The sequence below is a fragment of the Triturus cristatus genome, chromosome 11, assembly GCF_964204655.1.
Source record: "Triturus cristatus chromosome 11, aTriCri1.1, whole genome shotgun sequence".
In the NCBI taxonomy this organism is placed as follows: Eukaryota; Metazoa; Chordata; class Amphibia; order Caudata; family Salamandridae; genus Triturus; species Triturus cristatus.
Genome location: NC_140594.1, coordinates 815,073,051 through 815,098,820, shown reverse-complemented (window position 1 = coordinate 815,098,820; position 25,770 = coordinate 815,073,051). Strand labels below are relative to the sequence as shown.

Genomic DNA, 25,770 nt, shown 5'->3' with positions numbered 1-25,770 from the left:
TATCTCCACCACCTTTGCCTCACCGCTCTCCAACCCCATCTCCAGACCCTGATTATGGAGATCCAGATTATGATCCGGCAGACGCCCCAATAGACCCCACACCTCCAGGGACACCAGACCCATGGGAGGATTACCACAACCCCGATGTACCAGATGTGCCTCAGGATGACATTTATCCATCCAGGCCATCTCCTCCAGAGGACTCCCTGGGGTTCCACCACTTAATACAGCGGGCGGCACACTACCATGGGGTAGAATTACATAGCGAGCCAGTTGAGGACGATTTCCTACTGGATACTTTTGACATACAAGATAAGGCCACAGCAATATTGCCCATGCTAAAAGGGGTAACCAAACATGCTGCAGAGGTGTTCAAGGACCCAGTCAGAGCTAATGTACTAAACCCCAGGATAGAGAAAAAATATAAAGCAGCCCCCATAGATCCTGCATATATTAAAGGACCTGCTCCCTTGGACTCATTGGTGGTATCCACAGCTAGGAAGCAGTCTAACTCTCAATCCTCAGGGGAGGCTCCGCCACCAGATAAGGAGTCAAAGCTCTTAGATGCGTCTGGTAAACGCACTGCCTCGCAAGTCGCAAATATGTGGCGCATTGCCAACACACAAGCTCTGCTTGCACGTTATGATAGAGCACATTACGATGAACTGGAGGCTATCATGCAACACCTCCCAGACAAACATAAACACAGGGCTCATGAGCTAATACAGGAGGGAAAGCTCATCACCAATACCTCAATTAAATGTGCCCTCGACGCAGCAGACACAGCTTCTAGAGCTATAAACACCAGTGTTTTGCTTCGTCGTCATGCCTGGCTCAGAATCTCAGGGTTTAAGCCAGAAGTCCAGGCATCTATATTAAATCACCCCTTTGACCAACAACACCTATTTGGTCCAAAGGTGGACAAAGCATTGGAGAAAATGAAAAGGACACAAATAGAGCAAAGTCTATGGGGGCATTACAATCCCATACCCCTAGACGTTCATTTCGTCGTTCCTCCTTTCGGGGCACAGGCAGAGGTTACTCTGCCGATAGCGCCTCTACTTCCTACAAGTCCCCTCCTCAGAATACCTTCTCAAAGGGCTATCAGAGGGGTGGATATAGGGGAAACAATAATAAAGGTAGGGGCAAAACCAACAACACCCGTTCTGCCACACCACCCGCCCAATGACTTTAGCCCGCTTCCTCCAGACCATTCCACTCCAGTCGGGGGCAGACTACGGCATTTTCTTCACACCTGGGAGACCATAACATCAGACAATTGGGTGACACAAATTGTTCAGTCAGGCTACTGTCTCGAACTAACATCTACCCCACCCAATATTCCACCCAGGCACCGTACAATGTCACAAGAACACACCACACTGCTCAAACAGGAGGTAATCTCCCTCCTGCAAAAACAAGCTATAGAGCAGGTCCCAATCAATCAGCAACATCTAGGGGTCTACTCTCTGTATTTTCTAATACCAAAGAGAGACGAGACCCTACGGCCTATTCTAGACCTCCGGCCTCTAAATGCATACATACATTCGGACCATTTCCATATGGTCACCCTCCAACAAGTTCTCCCACTCCTCTGTCAGGGAGATTTTCTCACTACACTGGACTTGAAAGACGCATACTTTCATATTCCAATACACCCTTCTTACAGGAAGTACCTCAGGTTTGTGGTGGACGGTCAGCATTACCAATTCAGGGTTCTCCCCTTCGGGGTCACAACCGCACCACGGGTGTTTACCAAATGCCTAGCGGTAGTAGCAGCTCACCTCAGAAGACAACACATTCACGTCTTCCCTTACTTGGACGACTGGCTGATAAAAGCCGCGTCCTACAACCAGTGTGTGCAACATACAAACAGCACCATCCAACTGCTCCACCAGCTAGGCTTCACGGTGAACCATCAAAAGTCCCACCTCATACCATCTCATACAAAGCAATATCTCGGGGCCACTATAGACACCTCCAAAGCTATAGCCTATCCCAATTCAGCCAGAATCGCAAGCATACAAGCCTTGCGCCAAACATTCATTCTTCAGCACTCTCTCCCAGCAAGAGTGTTTATGAAGCTAATAGGGATGTTGGCATCTTGCATCTTCATAGTGCCCCATGCAAGACTCCACATGCGTCCACTCCAAGAGTGCCTAGCACTGCAGTGGAACCAGGCCCAGGGACAGCTGACGGATCTGGTGTTGGTGGACGGCCGCACCCATCACTCTCTGCAGTGGTGGAACACCACAAACCTTTCCAAAGGGCGGCCGTTCCTGGACCCAGTTCCTCAGGTGATTCTAACAACGGACGCATCACTCTCTGGCTGGGGAGCGCACCTTCTACACCTCACAGTGCAAGGTCTATGGACGCCACAGCAAAAATTACTCCACATCAACCATCTGGAGCTATTGGCGATCTTTCTAGCCCTGAAATCCTTTCAGAAACAAATTTCAGCCAAAGCAGTCCTCATTCGCACAGACAATATGACTGCAATGTAGTATCTTCAAAAACAGGGGGGGACACACTCTCCCCAGCTCTCCCGCTTAGCACAGAGCATATGGAGATGGGCAATTCCACAAAAAATCTTTCTCCTGGCACAGCACGTCCCAGGCATACAAAACACCATGGCAGATCTGCTCAGCAGACAAACGCAGCAAATGCACGAATGGGAACTGCATCCACAAGTTCTTCGCCCATTCTTCCACAAGTGGGGGCATCCTCAGATAGACCTCTTCGCCACCCACGAAAACAAAAAATGCCCAAGCTTCGCCGCCAGATACCCACACCCATTGTCCAAAGGCAATGCGATATGGATGAACTGGTCAGGCAAATTTGCATACGCCTTTCCACCTCTCCCGCTAATTCCATTAGTGGTAAGGAAGCTACAACAGCACTCCCTCACACTCATTCTGGTAGCCCCAACATGGGCCAGGCAGCCGTGGTACACCACACTACTACAGCTATCGGTAGTACCACATCAAAAACTGCACCTGTCCCCATGCCTCCTAACACAGAACCATGGAGAAATCAGGCACCCGGACCCAGCTCAGCTCAACCTTGCGATCTGGCTCCTGAAATCTTAGAATTGGGATACCTTAACCTTCCCCCTGATTGCATGAACATTATCAAGGAAGCCAGACGTCCTACCACTCGAGCATGCTATGCCGCAAAGTGGAAGAGATTTGTTGTTTACTGCCGTAACAATACAATCAACCCTTTAGATGCATCCATACAGCACATCATATGCTGTCTGCTCCATCTTCAAAGGTGTAACCTGGCATATTCATCCATACGTCTACACCTAGCAGCAATTGCTGCTTACCTGCAAAACAGACAGCATTTATCACTGTTCAGAGTGCCCGCTATTAAAGCCTTTATGGAAGGCCTTAAACGAGTAATTCCACCCAGGGCACCACCTTCCCCTGTATGGAATCTAAACGTAGTTTTTACAAGGCTAATGGGTCCGCCTTTCGAACCAATGCATAAATGTGAGCTACAGTTCCTCACCTGGAAAACAGCTTTCCTCGTAGCTATCACTTCCCTTAGAAGGGTTAGTGAAATACAAGCGTTCACTATACAAGAACCCTTTTTACAGATACATCACAGCAAGGTGATACTTCGTACAAATCCAAAATTTCTGCCCAAGGTCATTTCCCCCTTCCATCTTAATCAATCGGTGGAATTACCGGTTTTTTTCTCGCAACCTCAATCTGTTGCGGAAAGGGCTCTACATACACTTGATGTTAAAAGGGCTTTACTGTACTACATACAAAGAACGCAACCTTTCAGGAAGACCAAACAATTGTTTGTCTCCTTCTCTCCACCGCATAAAGGCAATCCCATCTCTAAATCAGGGATAGCTAGGTGGATTGTAAAGTGCATACAAATTTGCTATCACAAAGCAAAAAGAACATTATCTGTTCCACCTAAAGCCCACTCTACAAGAAAGATAGGGGCTTCTATGGCTTTTCTAGGGAACATACCCTTGGATGACATCTGCAAAGCAGCCACATGGTCCACTCCGCACACCTTCACAAAACATTACTGTGTAGACGTGCATTCCAAGCAACAAGCTAGTGTGGGCCAGGCTGTACTAAAGACACTATTTCAAACAGCTGTAACTGATACCGGTGGTCGCCGCTAGGGCTGGGTACTGCTATATAATCTATGCAAAAGTGTACAATCTGCAGCTCATATGCCTCGAACAGAATATGCTACTTACCAGTATGCATCTGTTCTTGGCATGTAGAGCTGCAGATCTGTACACGCCCACCTGCCTCCCCGGCTACCTGTATCCGTTCCAGTCTATCTTATTTAGATACAACACACATGGGTTTCTTACTATTATCACTACGCTCCATCTTTTCCCTGCTGGCGAAAAACAATCTGAGGATGGAGCCGAAGCCCATGCGCAGTACGGACCGAAGGAGGAGTTACCGAACTCGTGACTTCCAAAGACTGTCCAAGAAGAAAAACAAACTGCAAACATCCGGGCCCAACACCAGATGGCGATCTATGCAAAAGTGTACAGATCTGCAGCTCTACATGCCAAGAACAGATGCATACTGGTAAGTAGCATATTCCTTTTCAAATATTTACAGATTCGTAGCTTTTTAGCGAGAGGTATGCATAGATCAGAGTTAAGATTTGATAAGATTCCTCTGATTGAAATAATACGAAAAAATCTCAGATCGAGAAGATTTATCAACAACTGCTTGAGGCTCTCCCCGATGATATCTTGGAATATAAAGTGGGAAAGTAGGCTGGGAAAGGTAGGAATAAAAATTGAGGAATCCTTGGATTTGGCAAATCAGATTTGTATTACGTGTAGTCTCAGGAGCCAGCATTTTATGTCTGCCTTTGATCTTTATTATTCTCCAGGAAAGATTGCTAAGTGGTGGTGGGGGGGTGGGGAGGGGGGGGGGGGGGGGAAATGTAGCGGGTGTGGATTTCAGGCAGCGGACTCTGTTCATATGTTTTATTCTTGAGTATTTTTCTGCAAGCGGTCGAAATTTTTATGTCTGTTATTGTAGGGATTCCGATAACTATCACGCCCGATTGTGTTATTTTGGGTGTAGGATTTGCCATGGACGGAAACTCAAGCCTGCGATCCATGACTGGATTTTTGTTTATCGCGATGGCCATTGTTCGTTTATGTATTACTTCCGATTCCCCCTATGTTTATTAATTGGCGATCAAGGCCCTTAGCTATCTATAACGTAGAATCTGCAATATATAAAGTGAGAGGACGAAGAAAGAGTCTTGGGCTGTCAAATATGGGATCCTGTCACAAATTGGCTACAGTAAGCCTGGGAAATGTTTAATAACATTAGGTTTGTATTTTTCGCACGTTTGTTTTTTATTTTGCGTGATTATTCTTGTCTTCTAAAATAGGGTGGACAACGGATATTGAGCCAACATTCTTGGCTGTATCTGAGAATTATGTAGTGTATCAGTGCTTCATTTTTTGTTATTTCAAGCTTGCCACTGTATTTTTTTGTGTTATATCTTGTGATGAATATGCAATGACTTGCTGCACCAAATTTGTTTTGTATAAAATGAAAAAAAATTAAAATAAAACTGAAGGAGAGATTTGTATTGAAAGAGAAAAAGCTCTTTGAAATAATCACTAAAGCTAAAGTTCTACTCTTTAATTGCCATAGTAAGAGTTTCGTCCAACCAGCCACTACAAAACAGGTTACAAAAAAATCTACTTTCGCAAGCACATAGAGAGATGGCTATAGCAAAAGCAAGGGGTGAATTTATCAAGGACATTGTCGCATGATCTTCTTCCAACAAACGCATTATTTGGTGGAGATGCTGCAACCAAACCAGTGAAGCACAAATTCATACAAGAGCACGAAAAAAAGCCATTGACCGGAAGAATTTTAATTTGAAATGGTGTCCTCATTGAAAACTGCTGTTGTTGTGGATTATATGTCACAATTGCGAAAGGTCAGTATTTCGTCCTAGCAAAACTTTGGAGCGGCTGCTGTACAGAAATCAAAGTCAGTGTGCACCTTGCAAGAATTGCACATTGTCTTTGACAGTTTTTTGTCAGAGAATTTAAGAATCAGGCGAATGTGTACATGTGGAAAAATTGACCTTGCCTGCATCAAAAATTCGACACGTTTAACTGTGCAACTTGATAAATTCTGGTCGTCCACATCGAACCAGATGACCTTGGATATGTTTACTTGCCAAAACATTGCTGATGCTTCAGTAAATACTGTATTTCCAGTTATCGAAAGGGGAATGATTGTCAATGAGGAGTTGGTGCTTGCAGAGATGTATTCAAAAGGTACGGACCATATTGTTCAAGAACTAAACCGCAAATTGGAGGAAGCCGAACTTAGTGTTGGAAATGGTTCCAATCGAGTCATTGTACTGTCAAATGACAGATTTTATTATTGCTTTACTTAGATTTGATGCAATATTAAGTCAAGGATTATCATAGTTATGGATACGTTTTGGAACAGGAGAGAAGACACTTAAATCCTCTTCATATTCTGTACAAGAAACGTGACCCAGAGATGCCCAGTGTTATCAAGGCACATATTCCAACAGTTGCTGGAACTTTGAGCAAAAGTGGAACAAAGCTTGGAACTTAAACTGCTGAACCTGTGAAGTTTATAAAAGGATTTTCTAAGACAGAAGAAGAATGTGACTTTAAAGAAGTAAAAAAATACCTTGTGCACTTATGGAAAATGAGTTCTGACTGTTACACGTTTAAAGATCTTCAGTACAGTCAGTTTAAGAGATCAGAACCACTAAGTGACCTTCCACCAACATCATATTCTGTGCATGGACACATGAAAAGAGCATTCTACTTGATCATAAGATGTTTAAATATTTTGGATCATGCATATGTAGAAAAAGGTCAGTGTGAATTTGTTTAGGAAGATATAGATGGGGTGCTAAAACCTACAAAATGTCGAAAGCCAGTATCCACAGTACTTACATGTACTTTGCAAAACCTGTGTTACAAAAAGATGTCCCTGTCAATATGCTCTTCTTAAATGCTCAACATTCTGCACTTATACCACGAGTGATTGCCAAAACAAAACTATGTAAATGTGTCTGAATCCGCAGTGATAAACAATTTTTATTTGTTCATATTCAGGTCATTAACGTTGTTTGGTGTATGCATAAAAGTATTAAACACCATTATTATTTGTTTCATTTTATATATGTCTCTTCTTCCTCTATTATAGCTGACATTTTAGAAAATGGCAGAAGGGTTGCTCTGAGGAGTTATTTTCTTTCTCTATAAGACTATTTAACCCACAAACCCTATGCTTTGACACCAAAATGATGTATATTGATCTAATGGTTCCTGAAATATTACGTTATCACTGCAGCACATCCGCCATTTAAAAAAAAAAAGGAATCCAGAATAATTTGGCTCGGATCAGCAATGTCTACCCAAGCTAAAGTACTTCTCTAATGATCCAAAAACATAAATCAAGGATGAAACTCTCTAGACAACCATTTTTTACGAAGGTATATCCAGGGTCCTGGATTACTATTTGTCCGGACATTGGTAGAGGTCTGCGGAGTGGCTTGGGTTTGCCATTATGATAAAACCCTTATTTCACTAGAAGCTGAAAGGTTTCCATATTTTACTTTTTCCTTTGAAATAATATTTTATTTTACTGCATATTGTGAAATAGTCCCAAATATGTAATATAGATTTATCAAAATAAAATTGTTACTGATTGAATCCCTCCCTGCAACTTTAAATCTGATTGGCCAGTTGGATTCTTACCAACTTCCTCTGGTGTGCAAATAAACTCCTCTTGTTAGCCAGGTACATAAGGCCACCTTTTGACTTTGAAAAGCTTTGTGCTCCAGTAAAGAGAAAATGAATGAACTAGAGAATAGAATTTTGACTCTCCCAACAAAAGGAGCAGAGTTGCATTTAAACTGAAAAGACCTGATGGAGAAGGAGGTACATAGTCTGACTTGTTTAGAACATTCCTTGGCCCAGCTACGCCTTTAGTGGTCTTGAAAGCATCTGCCTACTAGGAGATGTCCAAGAAGGCCACCTGTGGGGCTGCAACCCTGACTGAAGTTAATCCATTGCTCATGAGAGAATACCCAAACATTGTATCACTTATCTGCCAAGTGAGTATGACAAAACCTTAACAAGGTTATGTGGTTGACCCTTGCTGTAGACCTGGACTACCTAAGGCTCTCTTCCTCCCAGGTAAAAGCTCCTACTTGTGTCCCTTGGGAAGCGTAAGCTTTTCTGCACTTGATTCTCTGCATTACCGGACGTTGTGATGCTTAACCACCGAAGGTCGCACCATCTCATTATCTATACACTCCCCTTATGTTGTGATGATGAGTGTGGTTTATGCCTGTCAACCCTAGGCATACAACCCCAGAGACACACTGCTCACAGCCGCAGCTCTTATGCTGCACACCATTGCTCCCATTGACCACCGAAAATTGCATAAGACTGTACTGAACACTGAAAAGAGCACTCTGCATTGCTTGTGTGTAAAACTCGCTGACCATGCACTGCATCACATAAGCAACACCACATTTTCTCAGTTTGCTAATGTTCATTGATTCCTCACATCCTCCTGCATATTGCTGTTTGGCAGTCCGTGATGGCAACAGTGTTCTGAATAGCATTGAAAAGTAATGTGAATTAGTAGAAATATCTCTTTTCCAGAAAACATCTTTATTGTGCATATCTTTATGCTACTGGTATCTGATCTGCTCACTCCACCCTTAAACAGTTAGCCCTTACTGTTCTAACTTACTACCACATGAAAGTCAAAGCTCTACAAAACGGAAGGACATGGCAAGTCAGTGAAATCACTGCAAGTAATAGGTTTTAATACAATCAAGCTATCAAACTTAGAAGAACGATAGGGACTGCTGGTTTCATCGGGATTTAAGCTCACGAGTTCCAGGTCAGCCCATACCAGCATGGCATGCATAATGTGCAGATCTCTCCCGCCACATAGTGGTGGTAATTCTCAATTTAGTGGTTTAAGTGCACAGAATCTTCATGTAGGTGCCAGCCCCACTACCTAGGCTGCTGCTGAACCAGTCTGAACCAGATGTTTCAAACAATATACATATTTAGTTTACCTTTACTGTTGCATCCGCTATTTCAAGCAGTATACATATTTTGTTTGCCTTTACTGTTACCTCAGCTGCTAAAAAGGCTGGACTATTATTGTTTAATGTCAGAAGCTATGGTCACACACTTGTTATCTGCGCGATAAGTTAGACTCAGCCAGCCAGATCCCTCTTGAGAGCTGGATTTGCAGAGACTGTTTTCTAGGTGAGTGCTTGAACTGAATTTATATAGTTGATATTTGGCCAACAGCCTCGCAGGTATTTGCATTATACCTAGAATATAACCTTTCAGATTGGCTTATATCAGAAAGAACAGTAACTAAACGTTACTAATGTAAATTCTTTTAATAGTTTACCTCTTTTGTTTTTTTCAAAGGTCTGTAAACAAATATGGCTTGGGTTATTTGATGACAGATCATCAACAATTCCAGACTTTAGGGATCCACAGAAAGTGAAAGAATTTCTGCAAGAGAAGTATGAAAAGAAGAGATGGTGAGCGAGACATTGCTTCTTTGTTTGATTACAATTACTGTACAGTTGGTGGCTGTGTGTATCATTGTATTTGGCAAAGTAGTACATTATGTGAAGATTGCAGGTCACATCATTTATACGAACAAGACATAAACGCAACCAGTGCTGTATTTTTTGTTAATTGTAAGTGCACAGTTTTGTTTTACAACTTTAAACCGGTCACACAACCTCAGTAAGCATTAGGGACAATAGATTAGTGACTTGCCAGAGGATTTAAAACCAATACCATTCGATGTTCACTCTTTTAAAGTAGAGATATAGAAGTCTCATGTCTTAAATGTTAACTGAAAACATAGACAATGTAATACTTGTAGGTAGCCCATGTTTACCTACCATTCTAAGCACATGCCATGTGCTTCCTTAATCTCACTTCAGAGTGTGAGATTTAAACCTGTGGATAGATGGTGCAATTCAACAAACCTCAGGTAGGTGAATGACTTGCAGAATTGAAACATATTGTTTGTTTTTTATTTCTGACTTGACAGCGCAGCTGTCACTATACCTTACGTGATCAAAGGGGAAAAAAGCAGCTTTAAGAAGCACTGCTGAAAGAGGGGCTTTGATTCTGCCCACATGTTGATCACTTTGACTACAAAGATTGGACAGTCTTTGTGTCCCTCTGCAGAAAGTGCTTGTATTGTACTTGCAAGTACTGCAATGATCAATTGGGTGAATGAGAGGCCACCACAACTAATAAAGTCACTAACCTGTTAGGTCCGGTCAGTTGTGTCGTAATTTAAACCTAAGCTCAATGCTTGGTAAATATGTCACAGGGCAGACAGGCTTAACTCAAAGAAAGCATGTAAAGCATTTAGAAGTACCAAAAGAGTTAAGAAGTCAATCAGATAGCCATAAAAGATAGGACTTAAATGTGGACAAACGGACATACATTTAAAATAGTAAAATGCTAAAACAGTTTATGGTTAGCATGATTCAAGTTAAGGTCCTTGAATTCACTTTTTATATAGATCCATATTGGCACAGAAAAAAACAATACATTTAATAATAAGCCATTTATACATCTGATATAATTCTAAGGTTAAAATAAGGTATAAAAGCAGAGCTACTTTAATTCAAAGATTTTTTGATTTTGAGAGCTTGACAGACCTATCCTAAAACAGAATAACAGCACCATCCAGACTTTAAAAGTTGGAGGCAGTGCAAACGGATAATGTGAGAGCTGGAGCCAAAAGCTCTCAATAAGAGCTGTAAAAACTTCAGTTTGGGCTGAATATAAAAACCACCAAAGAACATAAAATAAACAAGTGTTTGGTTGAGCTGTCGCAAGGACAAGGTGGTAGGCTGTGAAGCCTTGTGTCCTGCTGAGGGTGTGCTACCAGAAAGTGCAAAGAGCCTAGTCTCAAGTGGGTTAAATAGAACCTATGTTTGGGTTAATAAAAACCTATGTTTGGGTAAATAATACGGTTCATCTCCTACTTGCTTTAACCCCTTCCCCACTCATGACGGAACCGCTCCGTCATGAGCCACGGTCGCCGTGTGCTCATGACGGAGTGGTTCCGTCATGCTGCGGCCGTTGGCGGCCACGCCGCCCACGCGCCGCTAATTCCCCGCCTGTGCGGGCGATTAGCGCAGTGGGCGGAGTCATGACGGAACCACTCCGTCATGAGCACAGCTCAACCGCGGCTCATGACGGAGCGGTTCCGTCATGAGCACCGCGCCACCGCGCTGTCCCCCCACACCCCCCAGCGCTGCGGCGGAATTCCCGCCGCAGCGAAAGGGTTAAATCCAGATAGCTGGAAACTGTATACAAAAACTAACATTTAGACATCTCACTTGGGTTCTTTGCTGGAAAAACAAGGATATTACCTTGTTTTGTGTGCTATCAGTGATTTCTTTGGGGAAAAGCAAAAGATGTGGCAACCCAAGGTCCATGAAGGTCTTTTGAACATAAGATAGCCATGGGATGGAGGCAGCATGGTCTTGCCTTGTGCAATCCTCGTTGATCATTTGGGAAAAGGAAGTATACGGTGAGAGTCAGATCTTGAGCAACAAGGACTTTATCTTAAAAAAAAAAAAAAAGAAAGGCCAGATTCCAAGTGAGTGATAAGACTGGCTGCGCTCCTGGGCATTGCTAGGAGCCTGCCCAGGAATTTGTTTCTATCGCCTGTAGTTTACCAGGCGAAGTGTTACCCCAGATGCCTGGGCTATAAATTCCCTGAGAATTTCTCTTGTACAGAGTGATAAGTTCTTTGATGCGCTTATATCCCAGTATCTTGGAGAGCCTAAAAATTGTGTCTTGCCTCCTTCCAATTTACAAGCTGCCTGACTCAAATCACACAACAACAAAACCCCAAGATAATTAAAATTGTGTACTTTTGTGATGGGAATCTCTGCTATATTATGGGGGTGTGACCAGGTTTATTTAGGTCCACTAATCATAATGTACGTTTTTGAGTGATTTTGATTTTCAAATTCAGCTCATCCATAAAATCATTAAAAATATCTAGACAACTGAAGGCTATTTGCTGTAAAGGCAATTAAAACTGTGTTTTCCGTGTAAAGTAAAGCTGGGAAGACATGGTTCCTGATTCATGGAAGGTCTTTACCTCTGGTTACCCATTCCCCCTCAAGAGAGTTTATAAAAAAGAAATAAAAAGGAGCCAAAAAGCATCCCTGTTTACGTCCTTGTTTGAGTAGAAAATGGGGGTACAGTCTCTGTGTGTATCGTAACAGACTTGAACCATAGTCCCCCAGTGCAGTCGTTTAAGAAGGTCAGAGCAGGGTTGGTTCCTGCTTTCCCTAACAGTAGCCACAGCTTATCCCTTTCTAGCAGACCAAAGGCGCTCAATATGTCCATTAAGGCCATATGGAGATCCCTGCCCCCAGCATGGATCTATTTGGCTGATATCATGAGATTAATGGTTTGTTCCACTGTGCCAAGTCCTTGACGGAAACCGTATTATTAAGCCTCAAGAATAACTTATCAGCAGCCCAATCCTCCAGTAATTGGAGAATTACCTACCCCAAAATCTTTACAGAGTATTCCAGGAGGGAAATAGGACTACGAGCCAGGTTCCTATTACCTTATTTAAAAATTGGAACAATGATGGAATCCGTCCAAGATGTAGTGATCGCACCTCTAACTATACTACAAAAAACATTTCTTAGCAGAGGCTCACAAAAAGGTTTTTTTTCTGTAGACATCAATCGGAACCCCGTTTGGGCCTGGGCGCCTTTCCGGGGGCAAGATTTGAGAATTACTTTGGTTACCACATTAATTAAAGTGGCCATGCTCAAGGCTAGGGTTTCAGCAGTGGGAGGGGATCGAGCCTCTTGAACATGTTGAGGGGAGCAATCATCACTAAAAGATTTTGAAAATGGCTAATCAACTTATCGACTGTGATTATACATTCTATCTTGGGCATATTTGTCTCCAAGTAAGGTCTGTTGATAACTTCCAGAAAGCCCTGGTGCATCTAAGGGCAGAGTCTGCTTGTAAGTCATCCCAGGACGGTTTCCTAACCTTGTTTTCTGGATTCCATGATGGCTTTATAAGAGGACCTAAGCAGTCTGACTTAAGCCACATTGCGTGGGGATGGTTTAAGGGCCTCTTTTAACTATTTTTAGGCTGCTGTACAGTCAAGACTAAATCATTTAAAGTTGTTAAATCAAAAACACGACACAAAAAAAAAATCCCACTCCAGTTTATAAAAATAGAGAAAAAAGTACCAAGAAAAATGAACCGCCAATAGTAGTCTAGGGTTGTGGTTGACAGGGACCTATTCACGATTGCAGGCCGACTGCAGATTGGATATACCAGCTAGGTTCGTCCTGGTCGCAGATTTTACCTTGAAACTTAGTCTCTGAAATGGAAGTCTAAATCCTACAGCTAATCAAAGTTGCAGGCTGTATCTAAAGTGAGTTCCACAAGGTCAAATAAACATTGGATGATGAGAGGGAAAATTCAAATTTCGCTCTCAGAGAAGTCCTCATGTCAGCCAGATACTTTTTTTGCCTTCACCTTGTGTTACGTTTGGACTTAGTCTCTTTTTCCGAGCTCAGAATCCTCCAGTAGGAGACAGTTGAAGGCTGTATCTGATATAAGTTCCACAAGGCATGATACATCCTTGCTGAGGGCCCTCTGAAACGGATTTGCTACTTTGGCAAAGCTCTAAGCTAGGGAAATCTGTTTCTTCAGTCCGGCGACATTGCATGTTGCAAGTATTGTCTTGGGTGGTTGGATCCGGTCCTCCGGAGGTCTAGAAGTCAATAGATTTCTAGGTCCCAATTTAGAGATGTTAGGAGAAGTCCAGTTAGAAAAAGCCAAGAGTTCCAGGACCTTATGGACACCACTTAGGGGCCAAGACTCGCTGCAGCAGATGCTACCAGCAGGGTCCAGTACAGGTCCAGTTGCAACTAGTTGGGTGGAAAGTTCAGGAAAAGGACTCGCTGTTTGTTGCTTCCACTTTTGTCATAAGTACAAGTGAGAGCATGTTCAGCCATTCATGTCTCCTCACAGGTCTCAAACAAGTGCAGTCCTTCTGTTCTACCACAGATACAGAAATCTTTCCGGGAATGTGCATTGGGGAGCCACATTAATGGTTGGCACTAGTTACTGAATTCAAGTAGGGTGACTCCTGGCTCCTAAAAGTAAAGTTCCTGTGTGCAACCCTACCCATTTTTGCAGCAGTTCCTATTTGTACTACTGTGACCAGTCCCACAGTACAGCTTACTTTCAAAATCAAAAATTGGGAAACGCTTCTTCCCTTGTACAAACCTCTGTGCCCACCCAGAAGTGTACACAGGAAAATGAGTAGTACTCTCTTCTGAGGTCGCTCAAAATCTGTTCCAGGGGTAGATCTACTCCCAGTGGGTTTGAAGGCAGCCTGGCTGGTAGGGAACAAAAGTTTGACTTCTCAATGTCTCACCTTATATTTACTCGTAAAAGGGAAGAGCTTTTACAAGTTTATGAAGTTCCTGGGTCCATCCTAACTGGTCCTCCTTCAAGGGAAAATAAAGGACCTCCATAAACCCAGACCCCCGTCTCTGCGGTGGGAGCAGGTGTCACACCTCCTTAATGTCAAGCACTGGCTAGGTAGCTGCTTGAGAGCTAATGGAAACCAGAAAGGAAAACAGTAACTTTATTAAAGTTAATTTTCCTAAATATTTATTAAAACCCAGTCTTTACTATGGAATTGATCTTGTAATAAATATTAAACATAGTGGTTGAATGATTTTTCTCCCTGGCCACAAACCGGAGCTAGCAGAATTAAAATGCAATATTGCTTTCCAGTGTTTGTCTAAGGGCCAGTGAAGCGTTCTATAGTGAAAAAAAGATTAAATGCTAGTCACTGTAGGGACATGTTAAGATTGTATATTTAAGACACAAGTTTTTTCTCCGGTCAAAGGGATTGTTTTAATAAGGCAGGAAGCAATGTTAAACCACAACACTCAGGCTGCAGTGGTTGACCTCAAGTCACGTTTGCCTTGCTGCACTAGTGAATGGCACAATAGGTGCCGCACTTCATAGGTGAAATGTAACTTTCCATGCCAATTTCATATTTGTTTTTTTTAAATTGCAGGGCATACACTGGGCACTGAAATGGCAGTGCCCCAGTGGGCAGAGTGTTAAAACCAGCAATTAAATTCAGCACAAAAGGGAGAGGACTATGCTATAAGCTGCATTTTCTCCATGGCTTCTGAAGGGTTTACCCTCACCTATTATGGCCACCACATCAAAACATAATGACGTGGTAGATAAGGAAACTCTCCATTATACTTGAACGTGATTTTTTTCACACACTGTAGATGGTCCCTGCCAGGCTTGCAAAAGAAAGAAAGCAAAAAAGGACTTGGGCCCTCTATTTTGCATTGTTAACCTGCCTGCAGGCTCCCAGGAAGAAAAATTGTAAACCGTGTGCATAAGTCAAAATTCAAGCCTGTGTATAACTGCTTCATTTAAATGGTTTTGTATGAATGAAATCTGAGCCTAACTATGACGTCCCTGTAAACGTAAGGTTTTTTTTTTTTCCAGTAAATTTCGAAGGTTTTTTACATTATGTTATATGAATTTATTACGTGCACGGCTACTCATGAGTGTCCCGGTGTAAGACCGAAGGGGTAGAGCAGTGGGTTTCAGATGAAAAGATGAGTTTTCAGTTTCTTCTTAAACAGCTGTATCCTGGATGATGTGCAGGACCAGAGGAAGAGCATTCCATGCGACCGCCGCTTTCACTGCAAAACAGTTGCCTCCTATCCTCTGGCGCTTGAAACGTGGGACCTGGGCATAACATAAAGACGAAGAGCGCAGGGAGCGTGCAGGAGGGTAGAAGGAAAGATGCTTCTGCAGATAGAGGGCCAGACCCGTAAATGTAACCTTTGAGAGTGTGTGAGTGAATGCATGAGGGTCTCAGTCGGTCTGTAAGTGGGTGTGAGAGTGTGAGTGGGTCTGGGAGTGGCTACAATAGAGTCTCACTGGGTGCATGAGTCAATCAGTGAGTGTATGAGTGGGTGTATGAGTGCCTTAGTGTGCCTGTGAGTGGGTATGTGAGTGTTTGCTTGGGTTTGTCAGTCGGTTTGTGAGTGCCTGAGTGTGTAAGTGGATGTCGAAGTATCTGTATGGGTGTGTCAGGAGCTGTGTGAGTGACTGAGCTACAAAGGAACCACACCTGGCCCTTTATCCATTAGCAGTCCACAGTTTTCCACAAAAGATACACCCAAGTGGAGTACTTTCTCCTGGTTAATTAGTAAGTGCTACCTCCTTGGATAAATATCCAATACATATTCTACACTTCAGCTGTGTAATAGAGCACGAGGAAATTTCAACAGTGACCTTGTGTGCATTTTGGCAATGTGATTGCCCTGGTGCTTTTTTTTCCAGAAATATGTGATAACATAAATCTTTCTATAAAAAACACAAAGACTACAAAGAGCTAAATCTTCACCAAACAAGGGTCTTTTTCCTTAACTATATGAAGGAAGTGCTTCTTGGTTTAAATTTAAAGGGAGAATCATGAACTCTACTCGCACCAGGTAAGGGCAAGAAAGGACCTTCTGATCACTGTCACCACAGATTGTGCTCCAATAGATCAACAATGCATTCTCCGGCATTTCAGATTGTCTTTCAAAATGGAATTGCAGAGAAAATACACTTTCTTTACCTTCCCCAAGCCCAGGAGTTAGGATTATTTGTACTTTACAGAAGTAGAGATTCAGCTGGGCACTAGCTGTGTTTATATTTGTAAATGCATCCAGTTGAGGTTTAATTTCTGTGAAGTGAACGTCTGGGCCAGAACGGCTCCATGGACCCATTCCCCAGAAAATGGCCATGACCTAATGGGTGCTGCATGGACCCCTCCCCAGGCAATTTTGGGCAGAGGGACCCTATCCTCCGGGGCCTGACCAAAGATTCGGGGAAGAGGGGGCTGCGTGGCCAAGGCTTGAGGGCCAGGGTATTCCTACCCTTTTCCTTTTTTTTTTTTTTTTAAACTTATTTTTTTTTGTGCGAACACTTTCTATTTGAAGTGTTAGCAGCCAATCAGCTCTTCAGAACTCTACACGAGCTCGTCATTATTTGCAAATTTGTTGTGGCCACAGGTAAATTGTGATTTGGATTTGCTTTGATAACTTGCAAACTACTAAACAGATTTATACCAAATAGCACAATCTGCAGACTGAGAGCTAGCTTTGTGTAAAACTCGGTGTAATTCCATCCAGGGGTTCGGGCTGCAGGTGTCTCTAAAGAGTCTAGGAGTGATGTCACTGACCATGTCATGAGTGATGTAATATGTGACGTCATCAGCAGTGCATTGCGGGCGCGCGAGTTATAGTTAGCTGAACTAACTATAACGGGGGAATTTCAATGGTTTTGTACGAGTGAAAAGTCCAGCTAACTAGAACGCCCATGAAACCTATGGTTTTTTCAGTGAATTTCTAAGGTTTTTCAAATGCTGATTCCTAACTATAACGTGCCTGAAACCTATGGTTTTTTCAGTGAATTTCAAAGGTTTTTTAAATGCTAATTTCTAACTATGCCTACAGCGATAGGACATGTGAAGAAAGAAGAAAAAACGTACAGAAAGAAAAAAAAGAAATGCAGAAAGAAGCAACAGAAGTCCTCAAAGACGAAGAAAAGTGCAGGAAGAAGGATAACGTGCAGAAAGAACAAACAGAAGAGCAGAAAGAAGCCTTGTTGCAAAATCATCCTGTACCCTAAACTTTTTCAGACGGATACTGGTGGTAACTGAGTCTGACTAACCAGTCCTAGAGCAAGTGCTATGTTAAAAGACACTCAGAATACAGTGAAAACACCTACATACACTAGGGAACACTATGCGTTGGGGTCCCCCTGTGATCAGCATGACCTCCTCTGTAAGCCCCTAGTATATAATAGGGCAGAGGATTAAAACTACCTCTCAAAACGCGCCACAGTGCGTGTTTGCACACGTCACCTCAGGCCCCGTCCCCTCACTTCCCCACTGTGTAAACACGCCCTGTGGCCGTTTTAAGTTAGGAGATTAAGTTAATTTGAATCCTGAGGGTCCCTAGGGTCCAACTAGCCCACTAGGTACCTCCAGTATGCACCACAGAGCTGCGTTGCAGAGAGGTGTAAAAAGTGGCACGGCCTGGACCACCTCTCTGCAACGCAGCTCAGTGGCGCTTACTGGAAGCACCTGGTGGGCTAGTTAGCCCCCAGGGGCCCTCAGGATTGAAGGGGAATTATTTCCCCCACTTAAAACGCGCCATAGGGCTTGTTTGCACACGTCACCTCAGGCCCCATCCCCTCCCTTCACCACTGTGTGAACACACCCTGTGGCCGTTTTTAGTTGGGAGATTAAGTCCCCTTGAATCCTGAGGATCCCTATGGGCAAAATAGCCCACTAGGTACGTCCAGTAAGCGCCATTGCAGAGAGGTGTAAAAAGGGGCACGGCCTGCACCACCTCTCTGCAACGCAGAGCAGTGGCACTTACTGGAAGCACCTGGTGGGCTAGTTGGCCCTCAGGGTCCCTCAGGATTGAAAGGGAATTATTTCCCCAACTTAAAACGCGCCACAGGGCGTGTGTGCACACGTCACCTCAGGCCCCGTCCCCTCCCTTCACCACTGTGTAAACGCGCCCTGTGGCTGTTCTAAGTTGAGAGATTAAGTCCCCTTGAATCCTAAGGGTCCCTAGGGTCAAACTAGCCCACTAGGTACCTCCAGTAAGCGCCACAGAGCTGCGTTGCATAGAGGTGTAAAAAGGGGCGTGGCCTCAGAACACCTGTCTGCAACGCAGCTCCCTGGCGCACACTGGAGATACCTGTTGGGCTAGTTGGCCCTCAGGGACCCTCAGTATTGAAGGGGAATTAATTCCCCAACTTACAACTGGCCAGGGGGCGTGTTTGCAGAGTGCTGCAAGGAGGGGGCGTGGCCTCCAGCGCGATGCCGGTCTTTTATTTATTTTATTTTTGTAAGAAGGAGGGCTGTGTGGCCCCCCTTCTTTTTCTAATTTACTGGCCCTGAGGACCCCATCCCCCAGGGCCTGCACCCTAATTTTCTTTGTTGAAAAAAATAAATTTGGCCCTCCAAAGGCCTTAATCGGCCCCGGGGACCCCAACCCCCGGGTCATGGCCTTTTTATTATTTAAATTCTTTAGGAGGGGGCTGCATTGCTCCCCTCCTCAGGCCACTTATGGCTCCGGGGACCCCATCCCCCGGGGCCGGCCTTTGTTTTTTATTATTTTAAAAATATATATTTATAGAAACACCTAGGACATGCTGGACAAACCGTATGTACCTATCACCATGACGATTTGCGTGATATTCATTAAAATGCGACTATGCATAGAATGAATCCACATGGAATGTATTTACACCGCTAGTGAAGCTCTGACGTGTCTGACGCCCTACCGTGCCTAATCCCGGCGCCCCCGCCGGTGGGTACTCTCCAAGTAGACACCCTTGTAGTTTATTTATACAAACATGGGTAGCTATTGACAGGCACATTTAATATACACGCACACCAAGCCGTTCAAAGGGGATTCGACAAAAATTCGACCAAACTATGCAAGAAACCCCCCTCACGGTTAATAAAAAACACATCCACCGCCGGATGTGTAATACTTTTTTTTTTTACTCTCTGGAAAGGAGACGAACCTCACTTGAGAGTCACAACGTGCTCCTGGCTGAGCCCAATGCTGTGTTACACCCACCAGTGCCCGCCGATTGCCTCACACCTCTGTGTTGTATTCCACCAGCTAGTGCGTATGCTATGACACTCTCTAGCCCATGTGCACTGTAACACCACCCTGTGAATATGTCATGCCACATTTGCCTTCGCAAGGGTTATATTGCCCCATCTAACGTGCCTTCCTCGATGTGTATGTTATAACGCACAGCGCTATGCCATACATATTACAATCTGGGATCCATATCTTTGTCACAGTGCATAGGCAACGTTACACTCCCCAGCACATATTTTATATTACAACTTTAGAGACTAGTTAAGTTACACAACACTGCCCTGTGCATATTACACTCCAAGGCGCATATCGCATAGCACGCGCTAGTGCCTGTGCTATCTCGCGCTCTCCAATGAGTCTGTCATTGCGCACAATGTATTGCATATTATATTTCACGCCCCGGTTCATCTTATATCACACTTTTTGGTGCATAGTTTATACCATATACTACATCTAGTTTTCATTTTCAATCGTGCTCTCAGGACGATGTTCTATATAACACTGCGTCCACCTACCCTTTTCACGGGCATTACATTTTGCGATGGGGGTGGAGGGTCAGGGGGTGTTTCTGCCAAGTGAGCCCGGAGTCACAGTCACAAACGTCCTTTTCTTCCTGAATAAAAGTGAGATTATGCTGCATACTTGTTCATATTTTAAGTAGTTCGCACAGATACACATTTTAAAAACAATAAAGTTCCTAATACCCACCTTCTCTGAACAGTTAGCTTGCTGCCCCCTCCACCTCCTCCCTATCCTCTGTTGTCTGAATCCATGGACTAGCCTCCTCCCTCCTGCCATGCATGGTCTGATGTGCTGCCACTGCCCTCCATTTAGCATGATGTACCAGTCCACTCCTCCTGCCCTCCATTCCCCAATTCTATGGCCCATCATTGACCTCCTGCTTAGCCTCTGTGCTTAGCTTGCTGCCCCTATTCTCCTTCCCCCTGCCCTCTGATGTCTTTGTGCATGCTCCATCCTTTTTGCCCACCATGTTCCATGGACCTGCCACTCCTATCTACTCTGAGTGTTCTGTTGAGCTGCCACTCCCCTCCCACCTGCCTAGCATTGTCAGATGACTGTAACCTGTCCCTGCCACCTCCACCCTGCCTGTCCACATGCCATGCCCCTATCCCCTTCCTCCTGTCCTCAGTGGTCCATTTTACTGCCACAATCTTCTGCCCTCCCTGATCTGTTGTGCTGCAACTGCTCCTCCTGCCTGCCCCGCGCGGTTTGTTGTGAGGCCCCTTCCCCTGAACTCTCGTCTGTGCCCAGGTCCTGACCCTCCCTTTTATCCTCCATGGTCCTTTGTGCATGCCCCTGCACCCACCTTCTTACCCATCATAGCCATTGTGCTGCCACTAACCCTCCCGCTTGCCATGCATGGTCTTCTGTGCTGCCATGGCCCCTCCCACCTTCCCTGTGTGGTCGGCTAGCTACCCCTGACCCCCCTCCCACCTTCCCTCCATGGTCTGTGTGTATGCCACCATAGTCTCATTGTTGCTCTCCATGGTGTGTCTTGTTTATAAGGCCCATCCTGCCTGACCTCCATGGTCATCTTGCTGCTCCTGCCCTGCCACCTTGCCCCCAGCCCTCGGTTTCCATGTGCAGACCCCCTAGTCCCTCCCTCCCTCCTGGCTTGTCTGTTCCATTGTAATGCCCCTGATCCGTCCCTATTGCCCTTTATTGTCTGTTATGCTGCAGCTTTCTCTCCTGTCTGTCCATTATGGTCAGCTAGCTACCATTGCCTCTTTCCCATCTGTTCTCTGTTGTCCATGTGCATGGTCCTGTCCCTATGTTTCTATGGATTGTTGTGCTGCACTCCCGTCCCGCATGCGCTGTGTGGTGTATTGTGCTGCTGCAAACCCTGATGCCTGCCCTGTAGGGTCAGTTTGGTGCACCTCTCCATGTCCCTCCTGTCCTCTGTTATCCGAGTCCATGTCCCTACCCCAATTCCTCCTGCCTACCATGATTCAATGTACCATACTTGCGAACATTTTGAACTTGGTAAGAGGGAGATTTTGAAAAAAAAACCTGGGGTATTGATTTTCCCCTTTGAGTTACATTGAAAAAGAGGAGATTGTAGACAGGAGACAGATCAAATAAAGCCCATTTGAGCTTAAAAACATTGGACGTTTCCTGGCTGTAACGGGTCTGTTGGCATGTATGGTTGTACTACCACTGCCTCTTCCTTCTGCCCACAATGGTCTATTATATATCGCCACAGCCTCTCTTGCCAGTCCTGTATTTTTGGTTTGTTGCCCCTGCCCCCCTTTCCACTGCCCTCCATAGTCTGTTGTGCTGCCACTGCACTTCCTGCCTGCCCAGTGTGGTCAAATTGTTGCCTCTGCACTCTCCTACCTGCTTTCAATTTTCAGAGTCCGTGCCCCTGGCCTCTGCCTCTCAACAGTATCCCAATGAACAACTAGATTGGTAACATTCTATATTTATTACAAAAGTGTGGTAACATTCTATATTTATTACAAAAGTGTGGAACGCCTGACGTCATCTTGATGTAATCAAAACTGTAATACCTAGAGTATTTCCTTTAGAAATTACATATATGAGAGGGTCTTATTTGCATCAAAATTATGGTTAGTGCTCTAAAAAACTAAAATGAGGACATTTTCTGAGTTTTCAAATAGCGACAAAGAACTTTTAAATTATTTGTAATCTTTGTTTTTTTTTATCCAGTTGACCACTTGATTAAATGTTGCACCTTTGGGAGAGGATGTGGTGTTACTTCCAGAGCTGCAGACTTTGCAACTGGGGAACCAGGTTGGAGTTGCTGCTTCAGCTCAACATTCTGTGATTCTGGTCAAATCACTTAATCTCCCCATGTCTACAACCAAAATGAATTTGATCTTGTGTGATGTAACCAATGCTCATGTAAAGCATTCCAATACCTGACAAGTCTGCACTATATAAAACTGCAAATACACAAAAAATAAGTGTTTTGCACACTTCTGTCATTGGGCTATATTTGGGCTACATCTGGGTGATTTTGGGCTACTTTTGGGCTCTTTTGTCTCTGGTGGCCATCTTGGGAGATTAATTTGTTATGAAGTTTCCTAATTTCCTCATTTACTGCAGTCTCCTCAGTAGGAAATGCTTTCAGTGTTTTACTTTGATTCCATCAAGAAGGTATTCAGATATGTCACACATTTGCCATAAATTCTGAATGTTAGCACTCTAGTTGCTCATTAGATCACTGCAGTAAAGCTACTGCTCACCACGGAAGTCTGCTGCTGGTATTAAAAGTGCATGTTTCAGTCTGCATATCAGAATTTTTGTAATGAAATAGAAGAGGATTTGTGAAGTCACTCAAAATGTGCCCTAATGTTGCTTTCTTCAGCACTAATCATAATTTCTATGGCATAATGAACCCCCTCATTGTGTTCCTTTTTAAATTAAAAGTTTTAAGTGTTACCAGTTTATTCCAATCAAGATGGCTTCAGGTGTGCCATACTTTTGTCATAAGTAAGACAGTAAGCACTCTAGTTGTTCTTAAGAACACTCTGGGACATTCTGTCATTAGGCTATACTTGGGCTACATCTGGGTGATATTTGGGCTACATATGGGCTCTTTTGTGTCTGGTGGCCATCTTGGGAGATTTATTTGTTATGAAGTTTCCTAATTTCCTCATTTACTGCAGTCTCCTCAGTGGGAATACTTTCAGTTTTTTATATTGGTTCCATCAAGAAGGCATTCCGATGTCACACATTTGCCATACATTCTGAATGTTAGCACTCTAGTTGCTCATTAGACCACTGTAGTAAAACTACTGCTCACCAGGGAAGTCTGCTGCTGGTATTCAAAGTGCATGTTTCAGTCTGCATGTCAGAATTTGTTTATGAAATAGAAGAGGATTTGAGAAGTCAAAATGTGCCCTAATTTTTCTTTCTGCAGAACTAATCATAATTTCTATGGCAAAATGAACCCCCTCATTTTGTTCCTTTGTAAATTAAATGTTTTAAGTGTTACCACTTTATTCCAACCAAGATGGCTTCAGGTGTGCCATACGTTTGTCATAAGTCTGTTAGCGCTCTAGTTGTTATTTAGAACACTCTGGGAAGCTGCAGTAGAACACAAAGGAATCAACTGACAGTCTCTGCCCTTGTTGGATGTACATGTTTTACTGACAATGTCAGACTTCATTCTCACATGACTGAGAAAGATAATGTGAATTTACAGAAAATATGCTCTCAGTTAGCTTATAGATCACCTTCCAAACCTCTGTGGGAAAAGCAGGAGAAAATAGTTTTCTCTCAAACATGATTCATGATATCACAGCAGAAGGCTTTTTCACATGGTAAAATCGCCTTAGAACACACCACAATTCCTAAAATGAGTATGGTACCATCATTACTGTGCTTCTCCAGCACTCCCTCCTTCACCACCTTGCAGCTGCCCTCCAGCATCCTTTCATCCGCGGGGGGAGCGGACCTCGGCCCCTGAGCCCACACAGGCGAGCGGGGAAACCGTGCCCGGGGTCCAGCCAGGCGTGTCCTGTCCGAGGCAGAGAGTCGTACTTCAAATACTGATCAGAGACCGGCAAAGAGCCGGTGATACACCTCTGAGCAGAGACCACCAGACACACTGCCCACATCAGAGACACACTGTCCTGAACCACCCCTTGCTGGGGATGCAGAGCGTGGCAGCCGTGTGCCACCGTCTGGTGCCCGCCTGGTGCCACCCAACAGCCTGCTCAACGCCTCTCCCAGGGACAGATGCAGCTGCCTCCTCTCCGGTGCGCCCTAGTCAGTCACTGGCAGGATCGCCTCGCATCACCTCCCTCTCCCTTTATAAATCCCTCCCTCGCCCACCCGGGAGTGACATCCGGCGGAAGGAGGCAGCCCCGAAGCCTGCGCCAACACACGTGGCAAAGGTCAAACTCAGACAGAGGTGACGCAGGGGCAGATGAGGCGGCCACCCCGGATAAGACGCCCACTCACGTCTCCACGTGCCCAATTAACTGCAATTCGCTTCAGAGTGCGTGGCTCGCTGCCCGCCCCTCCAGGGCAGGTGCTTGGGGGCACGAGGAAGGTGTGGGGGTCAGGGCACAGCTGGTGGTTCATTCCTGTTTTTTTTTTTTTGCTTTTCCTTTCTCCAGGAACTGATATGCTCTCTATCAAACTATATACATCATGCACCTTGCGTGTCCTCTTCACAAGTCTCTCGCCTGCGTGCATCCACCCACCTCATGGGCCTCTCACAGAAGTTGGTCTCACACCTACATAGAACCACCCACTTCACGTGTGACTCTCAAGTCTGGATTTTACACCTCCATGCACGCACATATCTGATGTGCTACCCTTAATGAGTGTAAGTTTCACACTTGCATGCTGTCACAGGTCACATTGCTACCTTGGGGTGTGTATGTGGCACATTGCATCAAATGCACATCTTGTGCCCCCTCATTGGGTCTGAGTCTCACACTTGATTGCACCCACACCTTCCCATGCCACTTTCATGGAGTATGTTCCATAAACATGCATACGCCCATGCCCGCGTGTCTCCCTCGTCAGGCGTAGGACGCACGCCTACTTACAACAACGCAGGTCATGCATTATTCTCATTGCGTGTGGGTCTCACACCTGAGCTCACCGCATTCTCACCTTGGACTAGTCTCAATGACCCATTTTATTTGAAGTGGGGTATGGGCAAATCACCTAATCTTCCTGTGCCTAAAAAGCCTGTGCTTAAAACCATGACTGTGACGTCATAGAATGTAACTGGTACTCATTTAGAGCCCTTCAGTACCTCCTGGTCGAGTTCACGCTACAACAACGGCAAAGAAAATGCACTCTCGTGTCACCCTTATTGGGCGTGGGGTATCACACCTAGATACAACCACCCACTTCACGTGTCACTTTCACAAGTATGGCTTTCATACCGCCGTGCACGCGCACACCTGATGTGCCACCCTCATTGCAGCCACAAAAAGCTTATCCACT

The 25,770-nt window shown here is 44.5% G+C and overlaps 1 protein-coding gene across 8 annotated transcripts in view; it reads left to right on the top strand.

Annotated features, from left to right (window-relative positions):
* The window catches only part of AGFG1 (ArfGAP with FG repeats 1), a 559,380-nt gene that overhangs the window by 155,723 nt on the left and 377,887 nt on the right, over positions 1-25,770 (top strand). For all 8 annotated transcript variants that reach the window (XM_085634550.1, XM_085634548.1, XM_085634549.1 and 5 more), the window contains exon 3: positions 9,482-9,597. In XM_085634550.1, the coding sequence (XP_085490676.1) occupies positions 9,482-9,597 (116 nt within the window). The remainder of the gene's footprint in view (positions 1-9,481; positions 9,598-25,770) is intronic.